Source organism: Silene latifolia, chromosome 1 (assembly GCF_048544455.1).
Source record: "Silene latifolia isolate original U9 population chromosome 1, ASM4854445v1, whole genome shotgun sequence".
NCBI classification, from domain to species: Eukaryota; Viridiplantae; Streptophyta; class Magnoliopsida; order Caryophyllales; family Caryophyllaceae; genus Silene; species Silene latifolia.
This window is the reverse complement of record NC_133526.1, coordinates 166,465,722-166,485,289: the sequence shown is the minus strand read 5'-3', so window position 1 is coordinate 166,485,289 and position 19,568 is coordinate 166,465,722. Positions and strand designations below refer to the sequence as shown.

The following is a 19,568-nucleotide window of genomic DNA, read 5'->3' as shown; positions in this document are numbered from 1 at the left end:
TCCTTGTAAATGCGCGAGCTGTCATAGGCATTAAGCCTAAACTCCTCTAATTCATCTAGCTGCAAAAGACGATTCTGACCACACAATTTAGGATCATAATTAAGCTCACGAATTGCCCACCAGGCCTTACATTCCACTCAAAGGTAAGTGACACGATTTCCCATAAACTAACCTATAAGGTGATGCACCAATTGGTGTCTTAAAGCGATTCTATAAGCCCATAATGTGTCATCTAGCTTAAGACTCCAGTCTTTCCGTGATTTAGAAACTACTTTAGACAAGATCTCTTTCAACTCACGATTAGAGACCTCTACCTGACCACTAGTTTGGGGATGATACCCCAAACCACGCCGGTGTTGGACACCAACTCTAGACAATATGGAAGTGAGTTTCTTTTCCTTAAAATGCATCCCCCCATCACTAATGACGACCCTAGGGACACCAAAACGGGGGAATATGATCTTTTTGAACATCTTTATCACGGTCTTACCATCACAATGAGGTGAAGCAATTGCCTCAACCCATTTTGACACATAGTCTACTGACTACCAAAATGTACCTGTTACCTTTTATCGGACGGGAACGGTCCTTGGAAGTCAATGCCCGGACATCGAAAACCTCAACCTCTAGGATGCCGTTTTGTGGCATCTCATGTCTCTTCGAAATATTCCCGGATCGTTGGCATGCATCACAAGCTGAAACAAAAGACTTGGCGTCAGCAAACAAAGAAGGCCAAGAAACCAGATGAAGTACCTTAGCCACGGTGCGCGATGGACCGTGGTGACCACCATATGAAGAGGAGTGACAGCCTTCCAGGACTATTTTGGTCTCCCACTGCGGAATACACCGTCTGTAGAGACCGTCCGCACATTCCTTAAACAAGTAAGGGTCATCCTGATATATCGCTTAGCGTTATACGTAAAACGCTTCTTTTTCGATGAGAAAGGTCAAAGCGGCAGCTTGCCACCGACAACGGTTAGCTATATCTGCATACCAAGGTTCCTGGTCAACAATAGACGATATAATAGCAATTAAAGAATCGTCAGGGAAAGAATCATCAATAGGTAGAGAATCTTCCCCTTCTTGTCGCATCAGCCGCGACAAGTGATCGCCTACAACGTTCTCGGCTCCTTTCTTGTCTTTAATCTACAGGTCAAACTCCGAAGGAGGAGTATCCATCTCGAGTCGCGGTTTTGCCTCCTTCTTAGCAAGGAGGTGCCTCAAAGCTGCATGGTCAGTAAAAACAGTGACTTCGGACCCAACTAAATAAGTACGAAACTTCTCTAAGGCATAAACTACAACTAATGCTCCTTCTCGTGGTAGTGTACTTCACTTGAGCCTCATCCGAGTTCGGCTCGCATAGTAAATAGCATTCAAGGCTTTGTCTTTCCTCGGGCCTAGCACCGCTCCTAGTGCATAGTCACTCGCGTCGCACATGATCTCGAACAGCAAGTCCCGGTTGGGAGGCTGTATGATCGGCGCAGAGACTAAGGCCCGCTTTAACCGTTAAAAGCAGAAAGACAAGCGTCGATAAACACAAAAGGGGCATCTTTAAGCAACAGTTTGTGTAAGTGGTTTAGCAATTTTGGAGAAATCCTTGATAAACCGGCGATAAAAGCCAGCGTGACCAAGGAAGCTCCTCACCCCCTTAACATTAACAGGAGGTGGTAATTCTTTGAATCACTTCCACCTTTGCTTTGTCAACTTCTATTCCCCTATCGAAACTAAGTGCCCTAAGACAACTCCCTCGTTGACCATAAAGTGGCACTTCTCCCGATTCAAAGACAAGATTAACCTCAATACAAATACGCAACACTTTCTCAAGGTTAGACAGACGAGTTAGAAAAATCACTTCCATATACACTAAAGTCATCCATAAAAACTTCCATGATAGACTCAATATACTCTGAAAATATCCCCATCATACACCTTTGGAAGGTGGCGGGGGCATTGCACAAACCGAAAGGCATTCGTCGCGATACGCAAATACGCCCTTAGGACGGGTAAATGTAGTCTTAGCCCCGATCGTGCGGGTGGATAGGGATCCGGAAGAACCCGAATACCCATCTAAATAGCAGAAAAATTTATGAGAAGCTAACCTTTCTACCATTTGATCAATAAAAGGAAGGGGAAAGTGATCTTTCTTAGTGGCGGCATTCGGTATCGTAGTCTATGCACATCCGCCAACCAGTCACTACTCGGGTAGGTATTAATTCATTCTTCTCATTCTTAACTACGGTTGTCCCTCCTTTCTTCGGGACTACCGTCAGATCGGGCTTACCCATCTAGAATTACCTACAGAATAAATAATACCCGCATCCAGCAGCCTTCATTACCTCGGCCATCACAACATCCTCGCATCTTTCCGGTTCGGCCGACGCCGACCCCGCCCGCAAGGTTTGTGATCCTCCTCCACTCTATCCCGTGCATACAAATATCGGGACTAATCCCCGTGATATCGTCCAGTGAATAGCCCATTGCTTTCTTGTTTTTCTTAAGTACTGACTAACAAAGAGGTCATTTGATCATCGCTAAGCTTAGCACTAACAATGACTGGATCTTGCTCTGTATCGTCTAGAAAAGCATATTTAAGATGAGATGGGAGAGGCTTACGTTCCGGTACCTTTACCTCAATGGAGCAAAGAGTGCTGATCATTTGTTCCACCCGCTCTCCTTCATGCTCATCTAAATCATCAACAAGTAAATCCAACGCAGCGTCATCGTGCCCGGGCTATCTCGCACACTCATCAAAAAGCATGAGAGCTTCTAGTGGGTCCTTCATAAAAGAACCCGACCATAAGTCATAAATAGACTCATCAATGATATCGACCGAATAGCAAGTGTCCTCTATCATTGGGTGGGCTAAAGTCCTGGGCAAACTAAAGGTGATAGCGTCATCCCCATCGCAAGAGTCGACGCCTTGTTCGACATCAATAACGGCCCAGATTGTACAAAGGAACGGTCTTCCTAAAATAATTTGGGTCCGGGTGTCCTCAACTATATCCAAAACAATGAAATCTACTGGGATGTAGAGCTTGCCTATTTTCACAGGCACATCCTCCAAGACACCTAAAGGTCTCCTAATGAGATCTATCACCATCCGTAGGGTAATGTTAGTCACCTTGAAGTAACTCATCTTCAATTTCTTGCAGACAGGAAGGGGCATGACACCGACATCGGCACCTAAATCACGAGAGGGCCTTATCAATAACCATATTGCCTATGACAGGTAATAGAAAAGTCTGCCCGGATCTTTCATTTTTGGAGGGGCCTTATTTAACAGCAGGTTACTAGACTCTTCCATAAATGAGATTGTCTCAAATTCGCTCAAATTTCTCTTACGCGTCACAATATCTTTCATAAACTTGGCGTAAGTAGGTACCTGAGTAACAAGTTCAGAAAAAGGGACAGTTACCTGAAGGTTCTTCACGATGTCCACGAACTTACCGTACTGTTGCTCGATCCTTGCGTCCTTCAGACGACTTGGGAAAGGTACCCTGGTAGCGATGAGCGGTCCCGCAACCTTTCCTTTACCCTTATCAATGCGTGACGTCTCCACAGCAGGGGAAGATGACACGGTGGCGGTATTAGATATTGAATTAGGAATTCCGCCACTTATTGCACTGGATCGAGTACTTTTACTGGTCGATCGACCAGTTTCTTCTTCAATTTCACTCGATCGACCTGTCTTGACACTCGATCAAGTGTTTTCTTCAGCATAGTTACTCGATCGACCAACTTGGAGTTCTGTACTTCTCGATCGACCGCCACTGTCACTCGATCGAGTGACTGGATGATTAGAACTGCTCGATCGAGTGGATGAGTTGCTCGGTCGAGTGGTTACTGCACACGCAGCAAGTATTTCCTGCAGAAACTCGTCTAAATCATCATCTGAGTCATCATTAGCTGCCAAAACCTCGTCTTCTTCATGAGGAGGGTCACTTTGAAAATTCATCGCACTGACGGGATCGCGAATTGGAGGAGTCTTGGCTTGGTCTGTCGCGAGTGTTAACTGCGCGACTTGTTCTTTCAACTCCGATATAACAGCGTCAGATTGCTGTGACATACTCAACATGATAGATTTCAATTCGGCAATTGCTTCTCTTGAAGAAGGAGAGACCGGCTGTGGTATTGGCGTAGGAGGGGTAGAAACGCTCTTTATCTCTTCATATAATCACAGAAAGGAACTCCTTGCTTGTACTTCTTATAAGCAAGGGCGCACTCTATACTTGCCGTACATTCATAAAGATCGTGCCCTTCTTCACCACATCTTCCACATGGCTCTGTATGCTCTGTAATCGTAGGCATCTTGGCAAACAGCTTCCAAAACAACGGCTTATCGCAAAATCGGTCAAAACTTTGCGAGAGAATGAGATAGTCCCAAGGAATAATTTCCTCGAGACAAAAGACAAACTTAATTAAAGCAACAAAAATTGCGCCACCTCCCCAAGAACGGCGCCAAAATTTGACACGCCTGTCGTGCACTGTCAAAAATAACCAACTCGGCTCTAACTAATATAGCTAGGGAAGTCGGGTCGAATCCACAGAGAGGTAGGAATTTGTCTGCTAGAACTAGGTTCGTCTAAGTAACCAATTTTGGGGGTTATAAAATGTGATTTCTAAACTAAGAGAATAAGGGAAGAAAAATAAAGGGAAGGAGTTTAACAGATAAAGGAGAATAGCTAAGACAACGGTTCACCATAATCATCCGGTCGAGTAATCTAGATCCCAGGTCAATGCAGTACAGTCTAAGGGGTAGCGAACGTCACCTTTCGGTCCTTAATTCACCCTAAAGTGTAAACAGTTTAACTTTCGCCCTCGCTGCAATACTCTATTGTTCGCTACTAGTCTGCCCCTTCCAACCTTTCGGTCCAGGTCAAGGTCCACCAAGAATAAGGGTCTAATTGCGTCGACTCAATTAGGCAATTACAATTATTTGTAGCATTTAAACAACAAGGACGGCACTGGCATTAACCCAGTCAATCGATCACTCCCCCTTCAAATAATGGATCCCCTATAGTCTTAGCATAGGAAATTAGCTACTCATAATCGCCGAATTAACAATTACAGAAACTAAACAATTAAAACTAAGCATGACGAATAATCTAATTGACTGAACAATTGTAAAGTAAAGAGGAAAAAGGAATTAAAAGCAATAAATACGATTAAGAAATAAATAGATTGATAATACCGAATCCGAGTAGCAAAGTAGAGAATAGAAATCCAAAGAATAGTGATGAAGTAACAAAGTGGAAATGTACGTAGTGAAGGAGATGGGAGTAACGTAATGTTCTCCTCAGTCTTATACCGCAAAATTGTCTTAAACCTAATCTATGGACTGATTACAAAAGCCCATAAAAGATTAGGCGGAAATAAACCAAAAACACACGAAATCCTCTCGATCGAGCAGAGAGATTACTCGATCGAACTCCAAGTCACTCGATCGAGCTAGAGCGACCTCTCGATCGAGCACTGCTCGCTGGACCTCCTCGATCGACTCCTTAAACTGGTCGATCGACCAGTCTTGAGTGTATAAAGCATTCGATCGAGCACTAAAGCACTCGATCGAGCTATATAGGCGCATCAGGACTTGAATTTCTTCCTTAACTCAGCTCATACGTCCTCCAAGTGTAAGATTCCTAAGCTCCGGCTCCTTATTTCCCATGAATGCGTACAATTGGGACAATTAAGGCTCGATTTAGCTCCTCCTAGGTCAATTCCTGCAAATTACGATAAACGGACCAAAGTAGAATATTCGGGGGTATTTGTAGCCAGATGCTACATAAAAAGCACAGAAATGCGTGTAAAAATGAGGTGCAAACCTTATATAAAAGACACGCATCAATCGTCCCAACAAATCGGACTCCTACATCTCCTCCCATATAAAGCCTCAAACGGTGCCATGCCAATACTAGTGTGATAGCTGTTGTTGTAAGAAAACTCTATCAAATCCAACCTCTGTTCCCAGCTACCACCAAAGTCCATCACACAAGCTCGTAACATATCCTCAAGAGTCTTGATCGTTCTCTCAGTTTGACCGTCTGTCGCAGGATGAAATGCTGTACTCATCTTCAAAGTTGTTCCCAAAGATTCCTGCAACTCTTTCCAAAATCTTGATATAAATCTCGCATCTCTGTCAGACACTATGTCCTTAGGGACTCCATGTAACTTAAGTACATTCTTTCAATAAGCCATAGCTAATTGTGCTTTAGTCCATGTATCTTTCATTGGCACAAAGTGAGCTGACTTGGTCAGTCGATCCACTATAACCCATATCATGTTGTTACCCTGTTGACTCTTCGGCAAACCCACGATAAAATCCATAGAAATGGATTCCCACTTCCACTCAGGTACCTCTAAAGACTGAATCTTACCTTGTGGTCGTCGCTGTTCCCCTTTTACTCTATGGCATGTCAAACAACGGGCCACAAACTCAGCTGTTTCTTTCTTCATCCTAGGCCACCAAAACGTGTTCTTTAAATCCTTGTACAACTTGTCACCACCTGGATGTACTGAATATGGTGTACTATGTGCCTCTGTCATGATAGTCTTTTTCAGCTCCTCATCATTAGGGACACACCACCTACCGTCAAACCTCAAACTACCATCTGTATGAATAGAGAATCGAGACACTGTCCCTTTCTCTACTCCAGCTCTCCACTCAACTATCTTAGGATCCAACGCCTGTTTACCTCGAATATCATCATAAAGATCAGGCTGCACTGTCAAATCTCCCATGGCATCCCCTGTCTGCATCATATGTATCCCAAACCTCGCTACCTTATCTCTCAACCTCATCAAAGATAGAGCCTTACACAAAGAATGTACACTCTTTCTACTCAAAGCATCTGCAACAACATTGGCTTTCCCTTCATGGTAGATAATTTCCATGTCATAATCGCCAATCAGCTCCATCCACCTCCTCTGTCTCATGTTCAACTCCTTTTGAGTGAAGATGTACTTGAGACTCGTGTGATCAGAAAATACCTTAAAGATTGCTCCATAAAGGTAATGTCTCCATATCTTGAGAGCAAACACCACTGCACCCAACTCCAGATCATGTGTAGGGTAGTTCTCCTCATACGGCTTCAATTGCCTAGAAGCATAGGCAATCACCTTACCGTTCTGCATCAACACACATCTCAACCCATTCTTTGAGGCATCTGTATAAACCTCAAAGTTCTCGATCCCTTCAGGCAATGCTAAGATAGGAGCTGTGGTCAAACGCTTCTTTAATGTTTGGAACGCCGTCTCACAACTCTCATCCCAACGAAACCTGTTCTCTTTCCTCATCAACGCTGTCATAGGTCTAGCTATCTTGGAGAAATCTTTCACGAACCGTCTGTAGTATCCAGCTAAACCCAAGAAACTCCTGATCTCAGCAACATTCTTTGGTGCTTCCCACTTTGTCACTGCCTCAATCTTTGTCGGATCCACAACTACTCCCTCCTTAGAGATCACATGCCCCCGAAAAGCAACTTTCTCTAACCAGAACTCACACTTGGACACTTAGCGTATAACTCATGCTCCCCTCAAAGTCTCGCAACACAATCCTCAGATGCTCCTCATGCTCCTCCTTAGTCTTGGAGTAGACTAAGATGTCATCGATAAACACCACCACAAACTTGTCCAAAAACTGTCTGAAGATTCTGTTCATCAAATCCATAAACACAGCCGGTGCATTAGATAACCCAAACGGCATCACCACATACTCATAATGGCCATACCTCGACGTGAAAGCTGTCTTTGGTATGTCCACCTCTCTAATCTTCACCTGATGGTACCCCGACCTCAAATCAATCTTGGAAAAGACTGATGCACCACTCAACTGATCAAACAGGTCATCTATCCTTGGCAAAGGATACTTGTTCTTCACCGTCACTCGGTTCAGCTCTCTGTAATCTATGCACAACCTCAAACTCCCATCTTTCTTCTTCACAAAAAGAACGGTGCTCCCCCACGGCGATACACTAGGTCTAATATATCCCTTCTCTATCAGATCATCTAACTGTTTCCTGAGCTCCTCCATCTCTTTAGGACCCATCCGGTACGGTGCCTTAGAGATTGGCCCCGTCCCCGGTTTCAACTCAATCGTGAAATCTATCTCCCTCTTCGGTGGCAACCCCGGAATCTCCTCTGGAAAAACATCTGCAAACTCTCCCACCACTGGTATCTGATCAACTGTCGGACTCTCTATCCGGTCATCTCTCACATGGCACAAGATCAAAGGGCATCCCTTCCTCAGATAAGACTTCAAGGTGACAGCTGCAATCAACTTAACTTTGGGTTTGACTAGAAACCCACGATAAGACACACTAACACCCTTAGGCCCTCTCAAAGACACTTTCTTTTGATGACAGTCTATCTTAGCTTTATACTTTCCCAACCAGTCCATCCCGACTATCATCTCAAAACCGTCAAAAGGAAACTCTAGCAAGTCTACAGGTAGATCAACTTGCCCAACTATCATAGGTACATCCCTATATAACCTCCCACATGATACAGACTCACCCGAAGGTATAAAAACTTTCTCACTTACAGACTCATATACCCTCAAACCCAACCGTTTAACATGACTCGAAGATACAAACGACTGAGACGCCCCCGAATCAAACAAAACAAAGGTATGAATACCGTTAACAAGAAAAGTACCAGTGATAACATGTGCATCATCCTCAGCTGCTTTCTTGTCCATCATGAATGACTTTCCATGGTTTTCGTCCACCTCCCGGACAAGATCTTGGTGATGTGGTCGGCTTAACACCCGACCCCTGATTGTTGTTGTTGTTCGTAGCTGGTTTCTGATAAGAATTACCGCCGTTGCGGTTACCTCCACCCTGATAGCCTTGACTTCCCCGGTTAGACCATGACCCAGACGGTCTATTGCTCGCATAACTCTGTGCAGGTCCCTGAGAATAGCTCCCCCGAGCCGATCCCTGAAAAGCCCCAGGCATACTCGTGCACTCATGTCTCTTGTGGCCTACACCGCCACAGCCAAAGCAAGTCATTCCCCAACTACCACTACTACTCACACGGCCACGCCCAAAGGAAGCCCCAGCACTAAACCCTGACCCAGAAGAAAACCCTCTAGCCTGATTGTGGTTGCCTTTCTTGTGACTAGATTGGCCACCACCCTCACTCTCAGGCTTTCTTTTCTCAACACCCACTCTCTCCTGAGCCATCTCCACCAACCTCTCAGCTCTCCCAGCCCTCTCATAAGCTTCCTTAACATCAGTAAGGACTCCCACGGGTAGCTTATCCATGATCTTAGGGGTCAACCCCCTCTCAAACCTTAGCGCCAGGTTCTCCTCACTCAAACCCATATCCTCAGCATACCTAGACTTCTCATTAAACCGCTTGTAGTACTCACCACAGACATGTCGATGTCATCTTAAACCCATCAAACTCCTCTCTCAGCTTACTCCTCACATGTTCCGGTACAAACTCTTTCCTCATAGCCCTCCGAAACTCTTCCCAAGGTATAGCAGGTAAGCCCTGGTTCGTATACAACTCTCTAGCACTCACCTTCACCTTATCCCACTACTCACCAGCTGCTTCCCTCAGGTAGAACGCAGCTTGTTCTACTCTCATCTCATCCGGACAGTGAACCAGGTCTAGTATATTCTCCATCTCACGATGCCAGTTGTCAAGAAGGTTTGGTTCCCCGGTTCCCTTGTACTCTTTTGGGTCAAACCTCGCAATATAAAGGCTGGTCTTAGAGTGATCAACCTCCTTATCCTTTCCCACTTTCTTTAAGGCCTCGGTAAGAGCATCCTGATGCTCCAACATCTTAACGATATCATCTATGTTCATGGTCTCAGCTCTCGCATACAAAGCGTTTCTCTTGGGCGGCATCTTGAAACTATATAAGAAAGGGTAGATATAAACATACGCACTATAAACTCAAAACACGGAAACAGACTGCCCAGAACACACTCGATCGAGTGCCTAAACCTACTCGATCGAGTAAGAGGCTACTCGATCGAGTGCCCACCATACTCGATCGAGTGCCCCGACTCCAGACCTCAAACAGACCTTCTGATCTCTAACATACTCGACCGAGTAGCCCAGCTACTCGATCGAGTGACCCCCTACTCGATCGAGTGCCCGAGGTACTCGATCGAGTGCCCAAAAACACGATTCTGGTTGCAAAATCGTCAAATACCGACCCGATCGAGTTAGAACCACTCGATCGAGTCATGCTAACTCGAATATGCTACCCGCATGCTATATCATATCCCAACATACTATACAACTTGTAAACCCAACATTATAATATAGTTAAGCATGCAATTCTACCAAGCTTTTCATATATTCAACAAAACAACTATATCATATTATCAAACGCCACATAGTAAACATCCAACATGCTTCTTATTCCAACAACAGTTCTATATGTCTCACCAATTTTTCATTCACAAATTCAACTTTCTACTCCAACATCCAACAATTACAACATACTTCATCACATCCACACACAAGCTAACAAACAACACATACTTGACATACACCCCCCATGTGACCGGTTCAAAATTGTAGGGCAAGTTCGCGACTTTAGGACATCTCCCAAGCCTTTGCATTAGCTCCTACAACCTTTACTCCGGGTTCATTTTAATTGACTCCCTATGTTCATTAGATTTATTGGTTACAGGTTTCAGGATCGTCGCTCTGATACCATTTGTAACACCCCCATACTCCAAGTGCCTTACCAGGACCACTCAGTTATAAGGATGCTACCATCTCGGTTACCCGAGGCAATGATAATCATCAGACAATAACGAAACAACATTTAAAATAGTATAACTTTAGTGGAAGGTTACAAACCAAACCAAATACCGAAATACGAATACAAGTACTCAAAACCAACTGTCTACTGAGCTAACTGAAATGTTTATTAAACTACTAAAGCTACAGCGGAAGACTTCTATCATCAGACGGTGGCACATCCCAGCTATCCAAGTAACTCGACTCATACCTGCTCAATAAATGCTCACCATCCCGAATGGATCACCACGTTTTAAAACATTAAACGGGTCAAGATTAATCACACAATATATATAAACCAACAATATCAAACAGCAGCTCACACAAATCACACACACATAATCACCCCACTCCCATCAATCTCCGTCACCGACTATCCACTTTGGACCGACCCTTGCGGTGGGGGACCATGATCGTTCCCACCTAAGCCCCGCTCATCATACCGAGCGATAACCCTGTCCCATTAATGTGCACATCCCCTCCCGTGGCGGGTTCCAAGGAGGGCGAAACTAGGGCGTGAAGCCACTCCCGCAAGTGACTCCACTCAGCCGAGAACGCATCTCGAGAACCAGAGACAAACAATCACAATCATCAACTGTCACAATACAATTACGATAATATTCAACAACCACAACACATCAACAACACATTATGGGACTAATACTGAGTAGGGAAACCCTACCTGGAAAGCAACACAATCAGACGGTCTCACAGCTGATATCAAAATGCTTCTTCTACAAATCCTCCTCCTAACATACAAACATATAATCACTACCAATCACAAACTACAATAAAAACCCCCAAAACCCAATATTAGGGTTTAACCAACTTTAAGGAAATACTATAAAAACGGTACGTAGATCTTACCCTCGATGCAAGGATCACAAAGGTATAAAGAAAGGTGAAATCCGACCTTCCAAACTCCGGGATTTGCCAACAATGCGATTGAAGCGAAGAACGTAGTTGATTTCTCTTTTTGACAGTAATTAGGTTTTAAAAAGTGTTTAAAGAATAGTGACGGAAGTTATTATATACTTAATCGCATTATTAACAAAACCCGAGAAATCATCCCCCGTAAACCGGCTACTCGATCGAGTAGCTAAGGTACTCGATCGAGTGCCCCCTTACTCGATCGAGTATCTACGTTACTCGATCGAGTATCCAACAGGTCAGAAACTATTTTAAATTGCAACTCACCCTTACTCGACAGAGTAAGGCCTACTCGATAGAGTACCCAGAGACTCATAAAACCGTAGTATTACACATGGAGTATGGGGGTGTTACATAAACTTTCAACCTCAATTATCGACACCCATTTCACAACCATCCCCACTTTTAACTTCCCACCTCAATTACCATCTCTTTCCATTTCATAACCTTCCAACCACAATTTCCATTTATACCTCTTTACTGAGGGCTCCTTCTTGTCATCTTGTCGCCCAGACTCCTTTTTACCAAATTCCAGAGTCATCTTCTCATCCTGGGGGCTTCTCTTCCGAGATGCCACCCTCCCTTTATTCCTCTCTCATCTGAGTCGAGCTAGTGCTCAGTCCGGACAATGACAAAGGTCTTAGATCAATTCTTCAAGTTATCGTGCCTCAAGAGGGGTCTCTTTTACTGCAAGCGGCAGAAAAAGATATCCGAGTAAATAGCTGATCCATGGCTCATGTCTTGCCTTTATATGCCGTCATCATTCTTGCAATTCTTCTACCTTTGGAACTAATATGCATTGTCACCCACACTTGGCTTGGGGTTGCGCATACTTAGGCAAAGTTATCCTTCCGTCATATCGGTGTTATCCTTGTGTCGCGTCAGTCAAACCTAAGTCTACATTTCGCGTCATGTGACTAAAGCCCATTGAATATGCATAACGCATTACAAATTCACCTTTATTTCAAATTTTAAAAAATTTCATGAAGAAAAGAACTTTCAAAACTTGTATGTTTCCTTCCTCATTTGAGGTCCACGTACTAATTGTTTCCTCATATGTTGTGTGCTATTTTCCTATTAGATTGCGTTCTTGTATGGCTACTAACCATGCAGATAGTTAAGAAGCAGTGCTCGCTCCAACTGGGGGTTTCGCACAAGTCTTCATTCTCCCCAGCGATAGTCAAGACATTCCCCAGCAGTATTCACAGTATTGCTCAAGGTTTCTTCCATGACAATCAAGATGTGCCTAATCGTCAATGTGTTCCCCAGCAAGAATTCATGATCACTAAATACAGTTCATGAGCTTCTCCCCTTTACGGAATTTTGCTTGCGACGACTCGAGCAGATTTTCTCCTTAGCGGTGCCAAGGGCGCGCCGTTGTCGATCGAACACCTTTATTTTCCTCAGCAATGCTAAGGACGCGTCGTTGTCGATCCTTTGTTTTCTCCTCAGCAGTGCCAAGGGCGCGCCATTGATTGACTCAACATATGATTCTTCCCCACGGAATTCGAGAGAAACAATTCTCGAAGAGTTATGTACTTTCAGATAACTCTTTCAGGATAAACCTTCAGATCTTTCAGAAACTTGCCTTAATCTTTCAGACAACCCTTTGGATAACCTTCATATATTCAGATATCTTTCAGACAACCCTTCAGATAACCTTTAGATAACCTTTTCAGGATAGTGCTTCAGATAATCCTTCCTTCAACCTTCCTCCCTTCAGATAATCCTTTATTCCTTCAGGACAATCCCTTCATATGTTCAGACAACTTTCAGATAATCCTTTCAGTCCCCTTCAGATAACCCCTTCAGTAATTTCCAGAAGTTCTTTTCAGTCCTTCAGAGAGTTATATTTCCGTCCTTCAGAGAGTTATCCTTTAGCCTTCCCTTTAGAGAGAGTTAGCCTTCAGAAGTGTTAAGAATTTTCTTCAGAGTCCCTGTAACCCCTAATGCCTTCAGACACCAAGTTATCTTCATATCGAAAGTTTCGCTGGAACGCCTTCAGTCCCATTTCACCCAAGAGTATCCCAGGTATGGTTTCTTCTTATGGCTGGCGAGCTTCCTTACGTAGTCTAATGGACTTCAAACGACCCTCCCCGAAAGTCGACAGACTCAAAAATGTTCCCGACGACAGGTCATAGGCTCAGACCCCTTGAGTCGCCTCGCGTCGCCATAGTCTTCAGGTTGTAATCTTCGATTGACCTGAGGGCTATAATTTGACTTTCGCCTTGTCCAAGCCTCAGTCAAAGTGGGGGCTCTATAGACACCTTGTTTCTGCATCTCCCGCCAAACACCCAGTGATGATTGGGCCGCATGTTTAGCATATGTCGCGATTTTATGACGTTTCATAAATCGATTAATAAAAGGTAACTCATACACTTGTGTCTACCCCTTGGTTGTCATCTAGGTGTCATTACGGTCGTTTTGGCACTAATTAGAGTACATTTGGAGTCCGGGTCAAAAACCGTCTTCATTTCCTAAAACCATCAACTCCCGAGTCAAAAAAGAAATGTGCTTGTCTTACTAAGGTTAGGATGTCAGAAAATGTTATGGGTATATCTCATTTTGAGTCCCATGTCACTTCTTTGGGCTAAACTTAAAGTTTACATTACAAAAGGTGCATTTCATTTAGCTAAAATGATAACCCGATCTTTAGGCCCATTTTACGAAGTGATAACGACTTTTTTGGGGTCTTGCCTATTTCACATAAAGTTCTAGAACTTTCTCTTAGCTTTCCAACGCCACCGAAATTACCTTATTCAGAGTCTTGTAGAGGAAGTTATGCCTAAAATACGACAGACTGTCAAACGCGTTTTCTTGCGCAGAAGAACCCTACCCGAGAAAGGACGCAGTAAGTACTGCGCCTCTTCTAAGGGACGCAACACCTGCTGCCCCTTCTCTCAGGGCTTTCTTTTTGTCCAAGTTTCCGTGTTTCAACCTAAGTCGGTTGTTTCCGGATCTTTCCTTCCGTATCCTATTCTTACCATAATTCCTCCGTGTGTTTAGTATAAATAGAGGCCTTTGCCTCACATATTTTTCACGTGAGTGTCCGCCCTTCTCTTCTCTCTTTGCATTCTAAGACCACGCTCTTCGCTTTCGACGCCTACGTGCTTGATCAATCGACCACGTAAGCTCAGATCATTCTGAGTACCAGTCACGTTTGCATGACCGACCAATTTGCCACTACACAATTAATTAATCAATCTTTTAATCCTTTTTCAAGGGCACTTTCATATTTGCATAGATCGAGTCGAGTTACCACTAAGAACCGATTTAGTTAAATCTCGCGACGTTAACATGTAAGTCTGAGGGTGTAAAATCCCATCTTAATTCTGTATTTATTTTCTGTTTTATAATTAATGTAAGAATTTATGTCATAAGCATGCTCAAAACCGTTTCTTTTTAATCACTTTTTAAAACCCTTTGACGGAAACAACCGAGAAACGGCGTGGGGAAGAATCGCATCAAATGATGCGCCTTCTGGAAAGGCCGCAGCATCTGCTGCGCCTCTTCCAGAGACTGGCTTCAGTTGCTGCACTTCTTCTTCTTCCTCGGGTTTTTGTTCCTTTCGTCTTTTATTTTTCTTTCTTCGTTCTTTCCCTTATTTCACCTAATAATTTTCAAATTAGTTTTTATGAATCTTTTTCAACCTTTTTTCGGCTTTAATCCACTATAATTAATATTTGCGGGTTTTCGTCATCTTATTCAAACCCGGATTTTAGAGACTCGATTTATCCATATCAAGTGCCTTGAATTCGTCTTTGTACATATTTCTCTTTATTTTTCATATTTTGTTTTCTTTTGCTTTCAACCGTCTTTAATTCAAGTTTTGTATATAAATCAATTCCGTCATCGTAGAATAACCATAACTTGTAATGTTTCGTTCGTCTTTTATCGCTTTATGACAGTTCCATATGCATGTAATATAATTAAATCACTCATACTCGAGTTATATACCAATAATCGACATTAAATAACTAACGAACATTAACAACCCGCGGGTCTGACTTTCACAGTCAGAATCCAACTCGAGAACAGTCGCATAAATTGATGTGCCTCTTCCAGAGGACGCAGTTTATGCTGCGCCTGTTCTGGGATGGCTTCTGCCTCTGAACTCTTCTCGTTTTGACGTAGGCTTCTAATTAGGTTTCTAATTAACTATTATTCTTATTATCACCATAATTCGACATATTTTCCATATAATTCATATTTTTCATATTTCCATATTTCCATATTTTCTATTTTATTTTTATTTCTTTATTTTTATTTTCCTAATTTAACTTATTCCCTATTTTCTTTTAATTTCCTTATTTAAATCAATTTCCAATTTCCTTATTTTTTTCTATTTTCTAATTTTCCTTATTTCATTTATTCTTTTTCTTTTATTTCTAAAACTCTTTTGGGCATGTTTATGATGCAAATTCAAATATCCATTGTAATTCATTTATTATAATTTATTTATCACCCTTGTATGATTTATTTACTTGGTTTTCACATGTAATTAATCTAACATCAACTTCGACTCAATTGTTTGCTAAAATACGTGTCCACCGACTTAGTCTAATCTCACATGCTAGGATTAATCTATTGTTTGTTGCATTGCATGCATACAATCGACGACATATCAAATATGAATAATTTTCCTAATCATTAGTAGAGGCCGCTATCGAGGCGGGCGGGATTAGGTGTTCGATTAAAGAGCTTCGTAATACGTACTCTCACCCCTTCCTCCAGATCTCTGTGAACATCCGTGTTCATTGACATCCACGAGAGTCATTCTAGACATAGAATGATAAGGGTAACAAGTTCTTAGTGTTCATGTCACTACTTTGTGTCTTGGCATGACACGAGGTATTCGAACGGGTCCAATTTCCCATAAAAATTGGTGGCGACTCCACAAATGCACGCTTATTCAAGCGCTTCCACGCGCGCCGCGGGTGGCCCATGTCCACAACAATCAGATTTCTCCACTACCCATGCTCCACAAACTACCAAATTACTTATTAATTAAATATTTATCAGTTACAATCTCACCCCACTCATTATCCCGGTAACACCAGATTGCTATTTGTACGTAAAACCTCCCCATATCTTTAGCTTTTTCTACAGAAATGATGGATTAGGGAATTTGATTGATAATTTCATAATTTTCAGTTTAATCTTCAAATCAATATGGCAAATCTAAAGACTGCAACAACAATATCCAATTTGATGATGAACATTCAACATGTGGAGTTAAATGTCCGAGTCGTTTGTTTGTGGGATTGCAAGTCGTACATCGAAAAGGGAATCATCTACAAGACTGAAATGATTTTGGTCGACCAAGAGGTATGATAATCAGTATCTCAACATTATTAGTATACAATATGAAATCATAAAAAAATACATTGCTGAACCCACTGTATGCCATTGTCCATTTCAGCATAATATAATTCAAGCGACTATTGTGAAGCCACTACTCCACAAGTTCAAAGGAAAGGTCATAGAAGGCCGTACTTACAAGCTTGGCAACATTACAATCTCGGATAATGTCATTTCAGCAAAGGCAACCCAAAACCCATTGAGAATTTGGTTTGAAGCGTCTACATATGTTGTGGAGATAGATGCCCCAGAAATTCACAAGTTTGGATTCCAATTTACCACTTTTTCTTATATTATACAGAAAAAAGTCCAAGCTAATGATTACATAGGTGAATCTTATAACAAATAATTGAACGTAAATGTATGTAGTATATAATAAATAACATGTTGATAATATAATAATTTCTCAACATTTTGACAGATGTTATTGGAAAGATTAATGCATCCAGTGGTCATCTCTCCAACGGGAAATGAGTGGATGCAAGTAGATCTAATTGATAATGAGTGAGTAATGTTATGCTTCATTTATTTACCTCATACTTATGTGCTATTCTAAAAATCAACTACATAATTCCAGAAATAACATCCTGCCATTTTTTGTCTTCGGGGACCATGTCAAACAAATATGCAGAATTATCAAGGACGATATCCACCTAAATGTCGCACCAACCCTTGGGATTAAATGTGCAATTCACACAGATTTTAGAGGTACATGCAATAAAAATCTAGACTTTTTTTATCTATATTATGTAGTAAAAAATTTGTGCATGAATGAATATTACTTGGTTAATTAATTTCAATTACTTAGGAGAGGTATATATAGGATTGTTATTTACACAAATTAAAGAACTTTGATGAATCGAATCCGTCGTCAAATCAGGTGAACTCATATATGGAGTTTAACCACGTTCGACCAGAAAAAAGAATATGCACCATCAAGGAAATTAACAAAACCGCTGAGGTAAACGACAAAACGACAATCATGTTAAATTATTAACAAAATTTGACTTTTAAAATTTACTAAACATCATATGACTATCTATCCAGCCCGGTGCTTACAAGGCAGTGGCTACTATTGTTGGACTTGACACGAGCTTTAAATGGTATTATATGTCATGCAAGTTTTGTGAAAGAAAGGCATCACTAGGTGATGATAACTTCTGGAAGTGTTCAAAAGCTAATTGTTCGGTTTTTAACCAACCTATGAGGACCGACAATGTCATTCCCAGGTTAGTATAAATATACCAACTCACTCTATTCAACAAAACGTTTACAAGTGCCTACGTAATTGTTTACAATTGACTAACTAATTCATTTGAACTGGCAGGTCAGATACTATATTGAGAGATACTATAAATACACAAATTCTTGTTTCAGACGGACACTTTTGGTCTTATTTGTCAGACGGATAAAATGTTGCCATTTTTTAAGAAAATGTAACCAATTAATTCACAAAATGTTATGACTAGAAGTGTCATTTTTTACCCTGAAAATGATGTGAACAATAATGGTAACATGTTATCAGAAAATAACAACACTTTATTGTAAAATGATGACATGTTACCCGTCTTATTTCAGACCAAAAGCAATGGTCTTAAGAAAAACGGACCGCTATAAATATACCAACTCACTCTATTCAACAAAACGTTGGAGATACTAATATTGTCGTTTACCTCAGCGGTTTTGTTAATTTCCTCTCTTTTGTGGCAAAAAAAAAATATTGAGAGAATTTATAAGCTGAAATCATTAACTTTGTGGTATAAAAGTATTTTTCTTTGAAATACATTTTCGCACATTGATTAATTTTCAGCTCCAACATTTTTTTCTTAAATTAAAATATAATGACGAGAAATACGAACAATTAATGAGATACCAATATTATATAAGTAATTTATTCAAAATAAAAAACTCTATATGCCGTGCATTTATTACACGAGGTCTAAACTAGTTAGCAATTAAACTAGTTTAGATCCCGCGCAATACATGCGCGGTATATATAGGGTTGTTATTTTTAGCGTGTTTTAGTTATAGGTTAAATCGACACGTTATTAAGTTTCATATTTGACGCCTAAGTATTTTGATTGGAGGAAAAAAAAGAAGAAGTAAATGTGTCTATTACTGATGTCTATTTATAAATTTTCTAAAAAAATCATCATATAAGCTAATAATATGAGCTTATAGTTTTATTTTTTACAGGTAATTATGCGCTCAATAATTAATAATAGCCCCAAATGAAAAATTTAGCAATATATAATTTATGGGTATATCAAATTTATTTTATTTTAATCAATAGTTAGATTTTAGAGTTCAATATAACAAAATTATACTTTGATGAAAAGAAAATATTATAAAAGGATAATGGTTTAATGGAAGAAAATCAATCTTATTTGTTTCCTTAATTAAAGAAGTGCTTTTGGAGAGAAAATATTTCATAATCCTTATTCTTTTAATATAATTGGAAATGGGGACAATCTTATCAATCATTGTAAGACAAAGACCAACATACGATTATA

At 41.2% G+C, this 19,568-nt stretch overlaps 1 protein-coding gene across 1 annotated transcript; it reads left to right on the top strand.

Moving 5' to 3' along the window:
* Positions 1-16,728: 16,728 nt before the first annotated feature.
* Positions 16,729-18,657, top strand: LOC141608554 (uncharacterized). Its single transcript, XM_074427913.1, has 6 exons — positions 16,729-17,022; positions 17,117-17,559; positions 17,687-17,763; positions 17,936-18,016; positions 18,103-18,284; positions 18,383-18,657. The coding sequence occupies exons 3-6, from the start codon at positions 17,713-17,715 to the stop codon at positions 18,465-18,467; spliced, it is 399 nt and encodes a 132-aa protein (XP_074284014.1). The 5' UTR covers positions 16,729-17,022; positions 17,117-17,559; positions 17,687-17,712; the 3' UTR covers positions 18,468-18,657.
* Positions 18,658-19,568: the final 911 nt, after the last annotated feature.

Excerpts from the sequence above, each read along its gene's own strand:
- LOC141608554 (XM_074427913.1), top strand. The coding sequence starts at position 17,713 with ATGTCGCACCAACCCTTGGGATTAAATGTGCAATTCACACAGATTTTA. Across the intron at positions 18,017-18,102 it reads AAATTAACAAAACCGCTGAG|CCCGGTGCTTACAAGGCAGT; the intron begins GTAAACGACAAA and ends CTATCTATCCAG. Across the intron at positions 18,285-18,382 it reads ACCGACAATGTCATTCCCAG|GTCAGATACTATATTGAGAG; the intron begins GTTAGTATAAAT and ends TTGAACTGGCAG.